At 40.6% G+C, this 18,395-nt stretch overlaps 1 protein-coding gene across 10 annotated transcripts in view; it reads right to left on the bottom strand.

Annotated features, from left to right (window-relative positions):
• Nucleotides 1-18,395, bottom strand: part of ARID1B (AT-rich interaction domain 1B) — a 329,688-nt gene that overhangs the window by 41,179 nt on the left and 270,114 nt on the right. For 5 of the 10 annotated variants that reach the window (XM_057406383.1, XM_057406430.1, XM_057406397.1 and 2 more), the window contains one exon: nt 1,243-1,394. In XM_057406383.1, coding sequence (XP_057262366.1) covers nt 1,243-1,394 — 152 coding nt within the window. The remainder of the gene's footprint in view (nt 1-1,242; nt 1,395-18,395) is intronic. The other 5 variants (XM_057406388.1, XM_057406438.1, XM_057406405.1 and 2 more) reach the window with 1 other exon arrangement.

Here is an 18,395-nt window from a genome sequence, read left to right as displayed (position 1 = left end):
ACTCCTGTATAGAGGAAAGAAAACTTCTAGCCATACTACACACTAGATTCTCACAGTGGCCGATTTCTGTGCAGAAAGCAGTGACGTGTAAAACTGACAGGGAGGAAAGTCAGGTAAGGAGGCAAGAGATGAAGGCATGAAATGGGCTACGCAGGGCAGAGAGGATGATACCGAAAACAGGCTCTTGTCAAGATCCAATTTAAACAGTAACGTATCTCTACAGAAATAAACAAAAGTAGAAATGAAACCAACTAAGGAACAATGTCAAATCATCCTGGCACATGAGCTTTCAGAAAAACTTCAAAACCTCCAACATTTCAAAAAGGTCTAATGTAATCAGTAAAGCATGCACAGAAACTCCATGACTAGAATAAGTATTTGAAAGGATCCACTTCAAGGTCATTAAAACTCCATCCAAACCCACCCCAATCGAAGAATTGACCTTTACTGAAGTATTATCTTGATGGAGGATAACTGTTAGGAGTTCAAGCTGAAAATGGACTACGTAGCATATTTGCACAGAATGCATTCACCTGTCTTCACAGTCACACACAAAGCTGCAAACAATGCTAAATTCACGATTCATGACATAAATAATAAATTCAGCACCTACACTGAATATTTTGTGGTTTGTGTTTTGTTTTTTTTTTCCCAAAAGGCAGCTATAATTAAATTTCATATACTGATATTTAAATAAGTAAATGAAGAAACCCTATATATGGTTATATGAATTTTAGAAACAGTAAATATGGCCTATGTTTTCAGAACAGAGTAATTATTTTAAGTGTTCAGCTTAGAGCATCTTCAAGTCAGAGCAGGTGCACATCTCTTTTTTTAAACCAGTACCACATTAAATATCTGAAATTGCAATCTTGGCAAGTAAGACACTGAAAAGCTACAGCAGCCTCTTAAAAGATGGGGTTTTTTACCCTTCCCTCTCTTGCAGACACATACACACAAATATACATATACTTGCTAGTCAACAACTACGTCAAACTGGGTCCGAGTGTTGCTGGAACTGTTCAAAACACTGTACTCATCTACATGCTGCACAAAAGGACTTAATGAAAAATGTATGAGTTACTGTACAAAAAAATGTGAATACTTTAGCCCAGTTTCAAACCACTCCACACTATCCAGCTGGGGTGAACCGAATGAAGAAAGGCCATCCCTCTGACACCAGCCCAGGGCTGATACTGGTAAGCAGATTTGTGGAGGAAAGACTGCTGAAAGGTTACCCACCATTACCTGTTGAACTGTTCACCATGTTAGGTGCCATGCTGTAGGGTGGCGCTTGCGGGTTCATCAAGCCAGAGCTGTTGTTCATCGGCTGAGTGTAGGGGGAGCTGGATCCCATAATACCGGTCTGATTCATGGCAGGAAAATTGCCTTGCCTGCAAGAAGAAAGAGCACACAGACCATCTCTCATTAAGTACCTCATTGCTAAAGATGCTGTGGTTTGTCACAGAGTACATCTCCTATTGTTTGCCAATAGCTAAGAACAAGGCACACAATTAGTTCATTTTATCAACATGGGGAGCTCTGAATTAGTCTTGAATTAGTTACTGTGTATCTGAGACAGAATTTGACCGAACACAAATTTCAAGAGATGTCTACAGTGTCTTTTTATGTCACAACCAATCAGCAGAAAAATACAATTCATATTATTTATCCTATGAGTAAACAGCAATGTGATCAGGAGTCAAAATCAGAACCTAGCATTGGCATATTCCAGTGAATTGCCATTTTGACTATGTGATAGAAATCCCTACCTGCCACAGCTTAAGAAACAGCGAAATGACCAGAAGAATAATGGGTACCACAGACTGTTTCAGATTTCTCTATCTGACGTTACTGCATTGAATACAATGCTCATCTTTTGTACATGACATCTATGTCTGATCTTACAAAAACCCACGCACATACTACACTCTGTTGCAACAGGAAATCTTAGCACAGCTGAACTACTTTGGTTTTGAAAACTGTACAATGCTTTCATGACTGAGACTTAAGTTTGTCTGAAAAACTGCCCTAAATGAAGCCCTTACCTAATTCTCCACATCTTCTAGACACGAAGATCTTCAGACCAAATATTTTCGAAGGCTAAACCTTACCTACTCTCAAGTTGTAAAAAGTATCTAAGTATGCTTTGTACTTGGTTTATCAAATTCTATAGATAAACTGACGCACAAGGAAGAAAATAATCCAAGTAAGCAGAATAACCTGATGTAATGCATGATCCAACTTCAAAAATAACCTTTTATTCTTTTAATCCATAATACAGATTTATATATACCTTATACACATATACCTTTTCTTGGTCTAGCTGAAGACTGCACATATTATGGTATGTCTGTATGGATATACAAATAAAATCATACAAAACCACAGGCAAAAATATACTTACCTGTATATGAAAACACAAAACTAAGACCTGTTTCTTCAATGTACCCCTTGTAAATTTATGCTGGTTTTCCAAATAAGGGAGACAAGAAAGAAGCAACCACCCCTTTGCATAGTTTTAGTACCTGTCAGCTTTTTTCTCCTCACAAAAACCAAAGCATTTAGTTTTATCCTACAGGTAGGGAAAGCAGCAAGATGGAGTTTTGGTATCAATTCTGCTTTTCACTATTATACAGTATTCAAACAAAGCAAACAACCCCCAAACCAACAACCATGAACAACTTCAGTGGCTTCTTGTCTTCTCCAAATTCATGACAGATTCTTAACGCAATGGTAGAAATAGATTTCTTTTTTAGGAGGTACAGGAGGAAGACCATTAAAGCACTACTTGGCCTAATTTTTCTTGGCTCACTGTGAATTTCTTCAAAGGAAAAGAGAACGCGTTATCTAAATAAAGCATCTTTTTCCAAGTCAGTTTTGTCCTTTGCTCTCTGAAGACAAACTTTTCTTCATTCTTGCAAAGAGGCAAAGCCTTTCTTTTGATATGAAGGAGACAACTGCCATACAATGTCATTTCCTCAATGAAGCTTGTGATGAGTAGTGGAGGGAAAAGATTTAAAATGCACAGTGGATCAATGCTCCAAGGGAAAATTACAAAGGGAAACAAAAGCAGCAGGAACATTTTGCAACAACTTTAAAAGATTTCAGTCACACAATCTAGCTTTTCTTATGTAAATACTGTATCTTAAACATCCCCACCCACCTCTTTTTAGCTGAAAATGGCTATATTTCAACAAATGCAGCTAAATGAAAACTTCTTTCTATGCTGGAAAAGCAAGATTCTTTCTGTTACTGGGTAAAGTTACTAGTGAAGATGAAGAGAACACACTAGTGCATTTCTACACTTTAAAAGAGAAGTAATGGACTTTGAGAGGTTCCTTAATGGAGTAAGGCTGAAATTCTGGAAAAGGCAGAAGTCTCTACATGTATCTAACTCTCCAATGTCCTTCTTTTGCTTTAAAAATACACAAGAGATATGCAACTTGCAGTAAGTTGAAATTGGTCCTTACCTACTAATATTTCAATACTATTACTTCCTATAGCATATATATCTTCTAAACTGTGGGGCTGTTCATTGTCTCAAATTGAGGTACAACCTATTTCATGTTACCCACCATGGACATCAATCTCAATTGTAGATCATGAAAGCATACTGCTGTACAACAGCTTTAAATCAAAAAGTAGGAAACTACTTCCAGTTTAGATGGAGAGTAGAAATTAAATAAAAGAAATATACTAGCTTTGGTCAGGACAGCAAGAAAACAACTGAAGTCTAAAAAAGATTGCTTCGGTACTCAGAAAGACCTGAATGGCAGAGCCTAATTCCAAAATTTCATCTGGCAAGTCAGTATCTTTCCCTTTCATCCACTCATGTAATGCTGCACTTGGAATGGACACAGCTCTGCATCTCTGGAAAGGGCCCAGCAAGTGAAAAGACTCAGCACCATCCCTGGCAGAACTCTGTCCTTTCCTGATCCCCTGTCAAAGCACTGACCTCAGCACACGTGAGCTAAAGCACTAATACTGAAAGGCCATATCCCATAAGAGTGAACATTTTATCCTGAGAGTGGGTGCAGTGCACAGTACAGAGCTCCTCCATATATTATTCTGCTCTATGATGGCTTGGAATGGAAAGTTTCTTTAGGGAGAAATAATCAGGTATTACTTCAGTCCTTAATTCTCACTCCACAGTGGGCCTCCTTTGAGTAAAGACTGCTGACTGTGACAAATTGTGCTGCATCAGTGCTATAATATGAAGTGGAGTCCATTAAGAACTGAGCTGAGATCACCAAACTCATTTTGATTAACCTCCAGGTCACTAAACACATATAAATATGTTACACAGCAGCTGCTAAACATATTTATATATGCTTAAGGTCACAGCATCATCTGTTGGCTGTTGGAATTAAGTAAAAAATCTTATGTTTCCTTCTGTGCTGCTTTTAGTAAAGGCGTATCCAACATACTATTTAAGAAGCAGTTACCTCAAAGCATACTACCAGACTCCTACATCTCCCAGTTCCCTCCTCCTTTTTTTCTGGGAGGAATAAATAAAACCCAAGTCTTTTAAAGTCTGCTGTACACGTAGTGGTATCTAATGGCAAATATTCAACTGACCACTATGAATTCTATAGGAGAACAAACCCAGTTAAGCATTCAGTTTTACAGTATTTACCACATAAACACCAATGGCTGGGATGACACAAGCAATAATTAGGAATAATAGGAAGAAATTAAGAAAAGAAACACTTGTGTTGAATATAAGGAAAAAATGTCTTTGAGATGAGATGCAGTTACCCTCCGAGGCAATGAAGAAAAACCCAGTACCTGACACTTTGCACACAGACAACACAGAAAATGTACTGGTTGGAGAAACCCTGCATTACATATGAACTAGATAACCTGTCAGGTATTTTCCAGCTCTAACTCCTCTAATACTGTGATCCCAGATCACATATTTTTCCCCATTTAGAAGAAAAATCAGCTGTGCCAGTACAAATTTAGGATTATGCTATCAATTTAAACACTGTACTTAAGCCTACACATTATTTTTTTCTGCTCTACTGCTACAAGTAGATGTCCAAGTATACACCAAATGGAAGAGATTAAAAATGGCAAGGGGAGGGGGAATCTGCTTGCTTTCTGTGGTTTATTTACCCTGCTGACATTTTAGTAACTCACAGCACTTGCATAATGCCAGAGCCAGTTGTTATGCTCGAGGAAAGGGCTGCCACCCAGCAGAACCTAGACAGGCTGGAGGAATGAGCTGACAGGAACCTTATGAAAGTCAACAGGGACAAGTGCAAGGTCCTGCACCTGGGAAGGACAAGCCTGCTGCAGCAGTGCCAACATGGTCCTGACTAGGGAAACAGCTTTACTGAAAAGCCCCTGGGCATCTTGGCAGACAGGGAGCCAGCAGAGTGCCCTGGCAGCAAAGAGGGCCAACAACATCCTGGGCTGTGCGAACAGGAGCAGAGGCAGGAGACAGAGGGAACTGATCATCTCCTCCTTACTCTGCACCCATTAGACTCCATCTAGAGTATCATGTCTACTTTGGATCCCCCAGGGATCTGTAAAGGAAAGATGATGACAACATATTGGAGTGAGCTTAGTAGAGGACCCCTTAGACGGTCGGGGTTTGAGCACTCACCCTGGAGGGGCTGAAGAACAAGGGGCTAGTTCAGCCTGGGGCAGAGACGGCTTTCAGGAGGAACCTGACAGCAGTTCTCAGCACCAACAAGAAGGTCAGCAAGAGGATGAAACTAGGGTCTTCACAGTGGGGCCTGGTGGGAGGATGAGACACAGTGGGCAAGAGTTAAAACCTGACCAGTTCAGACTGATGTAAGGAAGCCCTTTTCCCAGTGAAAACAGTCAGGCACCAGAGGAGTTGTGCAATCTATGTCCTTGCAGGTTTTCAAGACCCAACTGGATAAAGACCTAAGCTCTCAGCTGAGCTTGTTGAGAAGGAGGTTGGACCAGAGACCCTTTGAGGTTTCTTCTATCCTGAATGACTCTATGATCCTAAACAGTCACCTTCATTGTGCTGTTGATAGTCTGGTGTACTACTGGATCCAAAATACAACTGGACAAATTCAAAGCATTCCCTTTAAGAAGGTCCTGTTCTGCTCTTTTGTTTTCCTTCATTTGCAATCTACCCAAAGCTTAATCTGCACTTAATCTCTTTTCTCTGCAAAACAAGCAGCATCATATCTAATTGTGTCTTCTGAGCTAATGCAGAAGTCCATGTATTTAAAGAGAGGAGATGACATGTGAGATCTGGTCATTGTTAAAAAGCAGAACAAAGAAATTGTAAGAAAGAAGATAGGCAATACGGCTGATCTCAGCTGCAAAGCAGCATCTCTTACACTGAGATGTTTCCCTTTAGCTGGACCTGAAATGACCAGCAGGTTAGTGTGTTGTCTCCAACTGCTACACTCTGCAGCCCTTGTATTTAACGCTTGCTGTTATGTGATTTAGTACCTCGTCAGCATTGCCATCTGATGAAGGTTTTTACTGTAATTTTCCTCAGATTTGAACAAATCTGAGCTAACTACAAAATTAAATTCAGATGTAGGTGTGTTTTTTAGCTATGGACAATGATAAAAGTGGACTACTCAGCAGGACAAGGAATGAAAACACAACTTTTCCTATGGAAACATGTCAAAGTTCAGGTTTCTACTGCATGCAGAGTGATCACAGTCTATAACTTTCTGTGGATTTTGTGGTATGCATCTGACACTCTGCTCACCTTTTGATCTAAATCTGTAACACTGGAGCAAAGCCATTCATATAGTCACAAAAAATGATCCGGCTTCTGCTTGTGGCAACCTGAGCACAGAGGCAAGTTGAGCATGGAAAAACATAGGGAATAGAAGGGTTCAGAAGTGGAGAGTCTAGAAAGGCTGGAGGTGAGGACAGTTTGGGGCAGAAAAGATGGAAACAGAGGAGAGAGTAGATGGAAATGAAGAATGAACAAGTGCTGGAAGCATTCTCACAAAATGCCAAAGGTGTTTAGGTGCAGGAGGAGCAGGGAGGAACATAAAGAGAGATGCTACCTTCAGGGTGAACACATGGAAGGTCCTTCCAGTGGGAACATAGAGCTTTTCAGCCAGGTCTGCTGAAGGAAGGGAGAGGATCACAGGGAAGCCTCAAAAGCAGGGTGCTGTGAGGCAGCAACAGGCTCCAAGGAGGCCACCCTGGCCAGGAGCTGGGTGAGCCCCAGTCCAGCAGCATGGCACAGCAGGGTGATGCTGAAAGAGCAGTGCTGCAGTGATGGGAGCCAGGATGGGTCATTCAGCCCAGGGAGACAAGAGCTGCCACCAAGTCACACCTCACTCATCTTGGTGACCGCAAGCTTGCATCAATTATTATTTAGGCACATCTGCATTATGCTTCCTGACACTTGCCACAGCACTCATGTAATGCAGGGATTTCTCCCAGTTACCCTTGGCACTGGAGCTGAAGAACTATCCTGTTACTGTGGCCTGGCCACCTGAGCAATTGGCTGGAGAAGAAAAGCCATGAGCTTCCAAGCTCATGGAAGTTTGCCATTTCTGCTCCAGATCTTTAACCTACATCAGTTTTGCAGCGAGTGCACTGCAGCACCTCAGGGGAGTAATTTGTGTAAACATTTTAAAAGGAACATTTTTTTTTTTTAATGCTGACACACTGCTAAGGTGGCTACTTGATTACAAACTGTGAAAATGACTGCGTTAGGCTGCACTCACAAATCACAGTGTACTGACCAAATTGCCCTGTGCTTATCTGTGCCAGGTCTGCAGCATGACAATATTTCCTCTCTCTTTTAAATGTCAAAGTATGATTTGGGGGGTTGTTATTTAAACACACTGACCTGCACAATAACCAGAAGTACTTTATTTAAATCTGTCTTGAGCTGGGACTAGCCTTAAGCGCTTATAATCTGTCATACTTTGACACCAAATGGGTTATTATAATGAGAGTAATTCAGGAGTGAGACCCATGAATGCTTTCTCCCTGGAGAATTTACACATAAACATGTGCAGGCAGATACATGTGCTCTTTTGTTACAGATTTTTCTTCTCACTACATTATGGGCTTCCTTGGAGAAGTGGAACCGTTTCTGTTGTCAGGGGATATGGGAGAACTGGAGGAGGGAGAAGGGAGAAAGGGAAAATAAACCCCAACATTGCTTACTTTGCTCTAACTGGAAGTTCACTGGTATGTCAGTGCTGTTAGCTGGTAGCAATGGCCAAGACACATGAAATCTGAATATTGGCTTGAGCAGATATAAAATGGCATTAAAGGCAGTTCCCATGTAAATAAAACAAGTTTAACATCACTATATCTGAAAGAAAAGCATCCCCCTCTTGTCACCTGCTACTATAAGTGTACTAGCCTGGATTTACATTTCCTCTGTTCAGTGGGGAAGCTCGCCACTCATGATAACAGTTTTAAAAAGCAAGCACAAAAGCTGGTGGTGTGACAGGTGCCAGGTCTGCCATGAGAGTTTTTCCATTTTTTAGCCTAGAAGGAAAAATAAAATGTTTTACTTGTGTGTGTGTGCATGAAAAGGGGAGGTCAAACCTCTGAAATGCACCGACACTGACAAAACACTAGGAAGCATAAATGAAAAAGCATCCAGACTTGTACTGGGGTGCGTGTTCGTGTCTGCTCACATCAGGCACACAGACGCAACACCGAACTGCTCTTCCCAATGTTCAGGCCTAAATGGCAATGCTAAAAATGGGGAGTAACTTCCTAGCATCACAATTATGTGACAGTGCACATCACCCTGTAATCCACTGCAATCAGACCGATCACACTGCCTGCTTTTTTTGTTTGGCTGATCTAAAAATTTCTGTGCAAGACACTTTTTGGAAGAATAACAGAAATAGCCTTTCTAAATATTTTATTTTTCTTCTGATTATGCAAATACTTGCGCCTTTAGCATCATCACCATTACTCAGATTTCACTAATAAACAACCAAGGAGGGAAAAGAAACTTAAAAATTAGTTGTTCCCATCAGGCTGATTCAATGCTTAGCCCCTCAGAAAAGCAGCCACAAAAACTTACTGTTTACATGCTGTTGTCAACCACACTACTTCCAGTGAAAACATCTCCCTGGTGGGCTACCTACTTGGTTGTCATTTAAAGCCCAATAAAATGCAGGAGCATCACACTACATCACACACTGGAAGAGCAACATAAGAGGCACATGAGTATTCATGAGTATTGATGCTAATAACAAAACAACTACACAGCATTTTGTACTGTGGAATGCATGCTGAGATCAGAATAAATCCCCCTATCCCATTTTACAGGTAACAAAAACTGAGGAAGAGATCCAAGAATAATAATGAAGAATTCAACAAAGTAGTTGAATACAGTGAACACTGCACAAGCCTGCAGAAAAATAAATCCTTAACTTCATTTGATCCTAATGATACAAGGGTGTGTGACCGAAAAACAAGAAGGATATTTAGTGAAATACCATAGGTTGGTTGGTTGTTTTTTTAGGTTGCAGTGATTTTATTTTGTTTTTATAAAGCTCCTACTGTGTTAATGGAAGGTTTTTTTTTGTCTGAATTTCATGGTGACCACAGCATTTTGTCACCAGTCTTCAAACCCACAAGGATTCCATGAAACGCCTTTATTGCACAGCATTTCTACAAGTGCAACCAGACCTCTGTACCTGAATTTATTTGTGTAAGAACTAAGCCCTTTGTACTCAGTGCAACCTCTACTGGATAAATACAAAATAATGTCGTGTGATAGAAAACACTAGACTACTGAAAAGTAGGCCAAGTCAAATGGCTTGTAATACCATCGAAGCTCTACTCTTAGTGACCCCTGCTTAGCTTCCTGACAATGTGGATTTAAACAGCAGCTCTAACAGCAGCTGCTTGCACACTGTCCCTATCAGACAATATCTGAGCACTGAGGAGTTACATTTCTTAGCCGAAATGGAGTGCGTGATGGGTGAAAGAGTGCTGCAGTAATCTGGCTGGCAAGCAGGAGAATGCATGAACTGGATTTGTAGCGAAAAAAGAAATTTGCCCTGTATGGCATGATGCTGTCAATCTGAACTGGAATGCCAAGAAGGGTGATTTTAGCCTGGTGTGACTTGATATCAAAATGGGAATGACTCATATGACTCGCTCACTATGCACCTTCTATTTTTGTGCATGTTTATAAATAGCTGTATTAAAAAGTCAGAAGGCCCTATGAACTCTCTCCCAGAATGATCACTTGTAAGTGGGTAAGAGTCTGTTCCCACATATGAACAGCTGGGAGGTCACCAAAGCGTGGTGCTAAAAAGCTACAGGAAGCTAAGGACACACTGCGTGTTTCACTGATGCAATGTCCTAAGGTAGGGCACTGCCTTGGAAGAGGCTCAACCCCTAAGCTCTGTCCTCTTCCACCTGCGGATGTGGATCTCCTGCTGCCTTTCACCAAGGTCTTACCATGTTCAGTCATGTCCCCACACCATTTCTGAGCACCGCTGCAGTTCCATGGAGCTCACTGTGCTGGCAACCAACTGAAAATCTAACAAAATCCAGTTTGTTTCATGCCAGCTCTTCAGTGTATCTTTTCATAGTAAAATGTCATCAGGCTGACAGCACAATGAATGCAACTGTGCCTGTGCAGCAGCACGGCCAGGAAGTTCTCCAGAGGGATTTCCCAACAGATACATTTTCTCTTACCTATCTTTGCCCAACAGCCCGAAGCTGTTAATATGTTTATCAATATTATTACTACCATTATTACCATCAGCCTTGGCACTTTGGCACTCCAGACAGTTTCATAAGAGCAATGCAGTGCATAGGTCAGCATGGTTTCAGCTGGCTCTTTTCTTCATCTTTGGCTCAGAGGATGCCTGAAACCTACTGTGACAACTGCAACAGGTATACAATGTGTTAGTGGGACTGCAGGCCACCGCTGAAAAAATCATATTGCTGTTATGTTACTATTCAATATGATTCTTGTGAGGTTACTTATATGTCTAGTAAAAATCAGAATTTTAAACCCAAGTGTCAAGATCAAAAGGGCCAGACTGGAAAATACTGTGTAGAAATTGACAGGCTCTAGGATGTAAAACACCTAAAAGAGTTCTGGGTTTTATTTATTTATTATTCCTTTTAAAAAAATGTATTTCCCATTTCTGCCTTGTTCTTCTTCCTTTTGAGATTTTAATCACATAGAGCAGTCATGGAATTAGCTTTCTTCATGAGTCCCATTAAAGAGATGGCTATTTTCCTGGGGTTTGGGATTGTTTTGCTACTCTTTTTGTGGTGGTGTTTTTTTTTTTTTTCCTTTTTTGTGACTAGTGCTGTGATTTAAACTAGTAGATCTTCCAGCTAATAGGCAAAAAGACAGGCAGTGTGAAAATCCATTTTCTTGCCACCCAAGAAAGAATACTCAATCTAAAGTCCTCCCTTTTTCTTTAGTATTATATAGTAACAATTAATGAAGTACTGCATTCTTAATGCCCTAAAGATCAGCTTTTGAGGTACAAAATTCTACATAACATCTGACTCTGAGGAAGAATGTTAATACACTACACAGTCCTACACTGCAGTTTGGCATCAAAATCATGAGCACTTCTGTAGAGGGCAACAGCTCTCCTAAATAACCAAATCAAGCCAAAAATAATCCTGACACAATAATAATTGAATTAGAAGTGTCTCTAAGATGAACGAAAATTCTCATTCATGACTCTGAAAATCACCCTTCCTTCCCAACATGCTCCTGCTTTCACAACTTAAGAATGGTTAGTCTCTGAAGAAGGAAAGGAGTAGGACTCTTGAGGTCTGTGGTGAATCTCTAAAAGCATGAACAACATACAGCAGTCGACTTGATTGATGAGCAACAAAGAAAGAAAAAAATGCCTCCCCAAATCGCTGGTTGCCTGCACGAGCTCTGCAGCATGGTGACATCCAGGGCTCCAGAATGATGGATTTACCTTTTAGTAAAACAAAATTCCAGATAAAAATATATTTTTCTTAGCCTCCTACAAGAAATGGCTTCAGTTAGCTCAGCATGTAAACTTTCTTCCAATCCTTACATGATTTTATCAGCAATTTTGAGCTGATCTACAAAACGCATCCCCATTGAAAAAAAAAAAAATCACAAAGTGTGACTGCCAGCTCTCCCTTTACTATAATAAATACATATAATCTAAGTTGTACTTCACCCTTCCTAATACACTGTAGAAAAGCCATATATGGTTCTCCTTTAAAAAGCAAAACATAAGGAAAAGGAAGTGCCATTTCAAAAAAGAACAAAAAAAAAAACCAGTTTGACATAACTATTTCTCATGAAGCAGGAAGAAGCATGGGTCCTTCTGAAGAAAAGAATGTCAGTAGTGGTTAATAGCTCCCTTAGAAATTACAGTTACAGAAAGCATTAATACTTGGAATTTTAACCCCTCGAATCACAGAGAAACTTGGCTCAGAGAGAAAATATTCCACCTGTTACTGAAATGCTGCCAGCCTCAGGTGGAGCAAGCACAGCAGCTATTCAGAGTTCACAGAAACACTGTACAGCCATTTAGGCCAAGAAGCAATACCACTTGCTCCAGCTGAAACCATACATGCCTTTTTTTCTGTATTTCGGAAGCCAAAAGTAGTTCCATGAACTAAATGTACTGCCTGGATATTCAAACAGTGCAAACAGAAAGCAAAGCAGGGTGATCTCTCAGGATTCCTAAAGGAAATCCAAAGTCTGGGCATGTTGGGAGGAACAGGGTGGAGATGAAATGATGAGACACCTTGAGACTGAAGAATTGTAAAAGGCCTGAATTCAAACAGGAGTAACTCCTTCCCTGTGACTGAATATTGAATAAAAGACCCGTCAAGAACAGCAGTTCTGCTAGGAGCCTATTTCAAAGGCAACAGATAACGTACCCCTGCACTGGCTCCAATTATGGCTACCAGCCCTATCTTAGCCTAGTTTACGTCGGGGATTTCACAGCTGGCAGCCTTTCATCTGGAAGCAGCCTGGTTTGAATAAGCAAAGAAACTTGAATGAGTACTTAACCTTCCTGCACTCCACTGCACTTCCCAGCAGAGAACACCTCCACGCTTAAGGGGAAAAGGAAAAACAATGGAAAATACATACTCTCTCCAGGGATTAAAGACTGTAGTTTTACTGTAGCACTTCAAGTCTTCTGCTACATAACCACAGCTTTTAAAATCACAATTAGAATTTTAAACCAAAGTTTCAAGATCACAAGGGCCAGACTAGAAAATATTGCATAGAAATTGACAGGCTCTAGGATGTAAAACACCTAAAAGAGTTCTGGGTTTTATTTATACTATTATTCTTTTTAAAAAATTTATTCCCCATTTCCGCCTTGCTCTTTTTCCTTTTGACATTTTAATGCACCATGTCCATTACTATATTTCCTCACCAGTACCTTCTAGTCCATCAGCAGTGCTACATTACCCTGCTGTTGGAGAAAATAATACAGAAAAAGTGCTTTGCTGGCACCAGCAACATGGAGTATGAATTATACATACCTAGCAAGGGAGAAATGCTGATGGAAGGTTCATCGGCCTGTATGTGCAGAAGTGTGCATGTGCATGTATACACACAGACTAAAAAGAACATACCTAGAATGCACATTTAAAACGTATTTACACAAATTGTAACTGGTTTTCTGTACAACAGAAATTCTCTTATATCAGTCAGCTTGTAGAGATCAGTTTTAGGGCCGAATGAAAACCTACCTGAATTCTTCTGACCTCACCACAATGAAGCTCTGGCATCTAACCAGCCTCTAAGCAGTTCAGAACCAGAACCACATTCTAGAGTATGCCTAGAAGTATGTCAAAGCAATGCAACACCCACATTACTATAGCAATTGAACACCAGTTCCCAGGTGGCATGGGGATCAGTGGACAATAATGTAAATATCCACTTCAATTTAGAAACCCAATGACCAGGATTTAAAATGGCCAGAGGCTGCAAATAGCTAAGCTGGATCCCAATTCCTCAGTTTAATAAACTACTATGTCTAAATTGCCTACTCTAAAATCAATGACACTGAATTCTAAATTCATTCAATCTATTAAAAAAAATTGCTTTAATTTACAAAACTGCAACATGCAATTCTGAGAATCATATTAAGTTACAGTACACTGAGGTCAAAGATGCTGCCTTCAAAGCTAGGACTGCTCCTCATGTGTAGGCACACTGAAAGTCATTTTACAGTAATTAGTTCAGGTATCGATAACTGTAGTAACACCAGCAAGAGGCTCATTTTAGCATCCAGCTGGATGTGTACTTTACAGCCACATAGTACTAAACTACATCTTCCCAAGGCCACGCTGCTAACAGTACATAAGCCAGCTATTTCACAACTATGTTTTTACCTTTCCATATACTACAGTCATCACCGTCAACTGCTAAGATAACACGCTCAGAATGACACTCACTGTGAGCACAGCAGATGCTGAAAACGATGATGATGAGCATCTAGCTCTAAAAACATCTGCTGACTTCAGGTGTCAACCTAATAATCAATTTTTAAAAGTGTATACTGGACACTTCCTGTAGGAAACAAAAGCTCACAGACAGTGAAACACAGTCCTGAAAAATTTCAAGTTATCACTTGTATTGTAAGAACTACAGTGTGGCAAAAGACATGTTCTTTTTTGGAGCCACCTGGTTCTCAGAGGCCTCCACTGGGTTCTAACCTTCGGGAGCAGAACCTAGCAGTGGCTATCTTAGGTCTTCAACATATAGTCCTTATCAGTCAATGGGTGTGCTGAGACCAAGACAGATATAAAAAGGAAAACACAGTTTTGCAGTTCCTTCACACTGCCTTCCTGAAAATAAGCAGAATTACTATACAAGGTATTAGAGTTATTTAGCATTGCCTGATGTAAACTGTTACCCAGAACCTGCTTAAGCATCTTGGGTAGCCTGAAACCACAGATAGTGCCGGTTTAATGAAGAGGTCTTAAAAACACCTTTCTTTTCTTTAGCATGACATGCTACATATCATCTGGGAAACACTGGCCTCTGTGCAAAAGGGAGACTAGAACATCTTAAGATTTTATGTTACAGTGAAGATATGTAGCTGTAGAATCTAAGCTTAACATAGAGCAGGCCTCAAGGTGAGCTCAAAGGCTAATTCTAATGGTGTAAACCTAGTATCTTCCACAGCCACACTTTTATTTATATGATTTTATCTTCTCTAATTAAAAGGATGGTGGTCTGCACTGATGATGATACCTAGGTATAACTGGCTGACACTCAGATCCTCATCATCCAGCTCTGGTTAACGAACATTGATCTTCCACCCCAGTGGAAGTGATTTTATTCTAATGTATGCTATTTAAATTCATTTTACACAGCTGCTTAGTGTGGCTTTGCAAGGCAGAGGCAAACCAGCTTTCAGTGTCTAAATGAGACTCCAGAGCTGGTAAAGGATAGATCCTGTGGATTAACAGCTGAAGATAAATTTCTGTCCCTTATTGACACTTGGTTACTGATTCAACAAATTGACTTTGAAGGGGATCACAACCAACTTGTACAGTAATACTGCTGGGTAATCATGACTCTGACACAACCATTTCATTTTCTTTCTAGGTCTTCAGAGAAGTGTGTTTTATAGTAATAAATATCCAACAGATTTTGAATCCCACAGCAGAATCTTAGAAACTCAAGACATTCAAGGAAGAAGGCTCGACAACATTCATGCAATTTGGCATTGAAAGAGTGGATGTCTTTCCAGTCAGATGAAATAGTATGGTGCAAGTGTTCTCCCATTTCAATAATTTCTGCTCTTTTGAACAGGACAACCAATAGACTTGCATTCTATTTTTTTTTGTTTGTACTTTTCATATGCACATATATAAATGATAAAGAAAAAATCCAAACAAAAGCACCTAGAGAAAACTGGTAATTAAAACTAGTTAATACGCATGAAGGTAGCAGTAATTTGGGTATTATAGTTTTCCTATGCAGGTAACAACTGAAATAACATGACGGCTGGGAAATCCATGAAACCTGAATCTCAGGTGAAGCTGGACTTGGTTGTCACGGAGAAACAGGCTGGGAGCCACTCCCAGTGTTTTATGATACAGTTACAGAAATCACAGTGTGAAGGAGTGGTGAGAAAAGAGTAGCTGCATTTCAGCTGAATGTTTTGCACTGGATACTTGGTGCTCCTAAAAATTATACTAACAACTAACTGAAATTTTTCAAACACGTACATGCTCAACTACAGTGTAACAGAACTTTCATGAAGATGCCATCAAGGAACCCTGCCATCATTCCTGCAGTACACCACCTCTCAGAATGGGAGCATATTTCGGGGATTGCAGCTCACTGCCCAGGCAGCAACGACAACACCAGCACCAGGTCAGACAATGGGGTTGTACAGCACCACTGTGAGACAAGAACACCAACAATGAGGGGAGAAAGACAATTCCTGTAAAAGAGGGAGGAGGGATGATTCCTTCTCAGTGACAAATTTCTTCATTTCCCACTCAGGCAGGAAATGGAGCCAATCCAAAAGCCATGCAGGTATGACAGTGTGACGTGCAGATTTTCATCCTATTGTAACAGTGGCGTTAGTAAAAAGGAAACAAGAACTTTCAATCTCCTCTACGATGAAAGTACTTGTGCATATTTCACATGATTTTTATATTCCTTCAGCAGCCAGATGGCATGTTCATTAACAAAAAAATCCCAACAAGGTCTAGTTTACATTGCTACCTACCCATACTGGTCAGGCTGGTGCATCAAGGGAGCCTGAGTGCTGCCATAGCTGGGGTGCTGTGAAGAAAACACGGGGCATCTGCCAGCCCCAGACTGTCTGGGATAAGCAGGCACCTAATGTATGGTGGCCTAAAGCAGAACAAAAGAGCAGCCTCTTTGGATTTGCTCTGTATCACAAATACGAATCACTGTCAAGTACATTCCTTCACTATTCAGGTATGGAGGATTTGCAGGAATAGGCAAAAGCCATTATGCTTTCACCCCTACAGTTGACTTGAGATCAAAGAGGAAAACAGTGTGCTTGCAGCCCCCTGGCATCAGAGGGGTGTGACAGGTTTCTCTCAATTTGCAGTTTATAAATATCCCTTTTGCCAGTATTTGCAATAGAGATTTGATGACTGCTCAGCCGTTCCGCAGGTGCTGGGGCACTGGAATGGACAGTATGTGATGGAAAGGCTCTGTAATGCTGCAGTTTTGCCTAGGCAAAGCTAGAAACCAAAAGCATTGTTACAAAACTGACTTGGGAGGAGGGTGTGAGATGGAAGTGGTAATCATCTAACCTAGTTTTTGATCAAATGCCACACACTATGTCCAAGGTGTAAGCTGAATCAAAACTACATACATTCCACTTAACACAAAGTCTTTTCTTGCTGTCAAGACCAACAAACATAAGCTTTTCCTTTTATTATGAATATAAAGAAAGTATTCTTGCAGCTGCAGTGATGGCCCATTGATTCCTTTGTGCCTGTCCCATCAGTTAATAGCCTAAACCAGACAGACAGTAGCAGACTTCTGTAAATCCTACTAGACAGGTCTGTTTGAACAACCAACACAAGCAAGAGAATGCTGGTTCACAAGTATCATGGTTCTATTTTACTGAACAAGAACACGCAGTACACTAGATTTACTGTTACTGTTTTAGAAGTTTGCTACTGCTTATCACGAGAAGCCACCTGCCTTCCAACCTCACAGAACAAAAAAGCAACAGGGACACATTACCTTCCTATTTCTAGTTTTACATTGTATCTTGGAATTAGAGCAACTCTAGCGTCTGCAAACACTGGTCTTGAATGATAAATACCTGTGTGCATACATGTGCATCTGTGTATGCATATGCATCAATAAATGCAAGATGCTTAATATATACACACAGACATGCTCATCAGAACAGTGCAAGCAGCTTCGTGTAATTTTCAAATGTAATGGAACTTCTTGTAACAGATAAAGATAATAAAACACATCAGGAGTTATTTAAGTCCAGAGAAATGTGGAAATTACTTCATCTGAAAAAATTCCCAGAAAATATGATTTCATCACAAGTATTCAGGCATCTTAAGAGTAATCATGGACAGAAAAGAGTCTTTGCCAAAACCCCATACACAAATGGCAACATGCGGTTATGGTGCCCAAAGGGGAGACAAGATGATGGTTCCAAGCTCTACAATCCTGTGTATAAGTTCTCTCGTATGGATGCATAAGTGGCAGTTATCAACTCCAGGTTAACTAGAGATTGCTTTTAGGCCTCCTTCTTCCTTCCCCCTCCAGCTGCTCCTCTCAGCCTGCCCTCCCCTTCCCCTCTGCATGCCATCCCATAGAAGAGAACTGCCATTAGCACTGCTGCTCACAACATGAGCAGTAAATGCAAGATCTGATGGGCAGCTTCATCAGCTTCCCTACTCTCTGTCAAGCACTTGGCAAGTAGCCAAGGATACGTTTG

This window comes from Pezoporus wallicus, unplaced genomic scaffold, assembly GCF_028554395.1.
Source record: "Pezoporus wallicus isolate ANWC-B61680 ecotype Strahan unplaced genomic scaffold, APGP_CSIRO_Pwel_v1 contig_3817, whole genome shotgun sequence".
NCBI classification, from domain to species: Eukaryota; Metazoa; Chordata; class Aves; order Psittaciformes; family Psittacidae; genus Pezoporus; species Pezoporus wallicus.
Note: the sequence above shows the minus strand (reverse complement) of the source record. Positions and strands in the feature narration are given on the sequence as shown.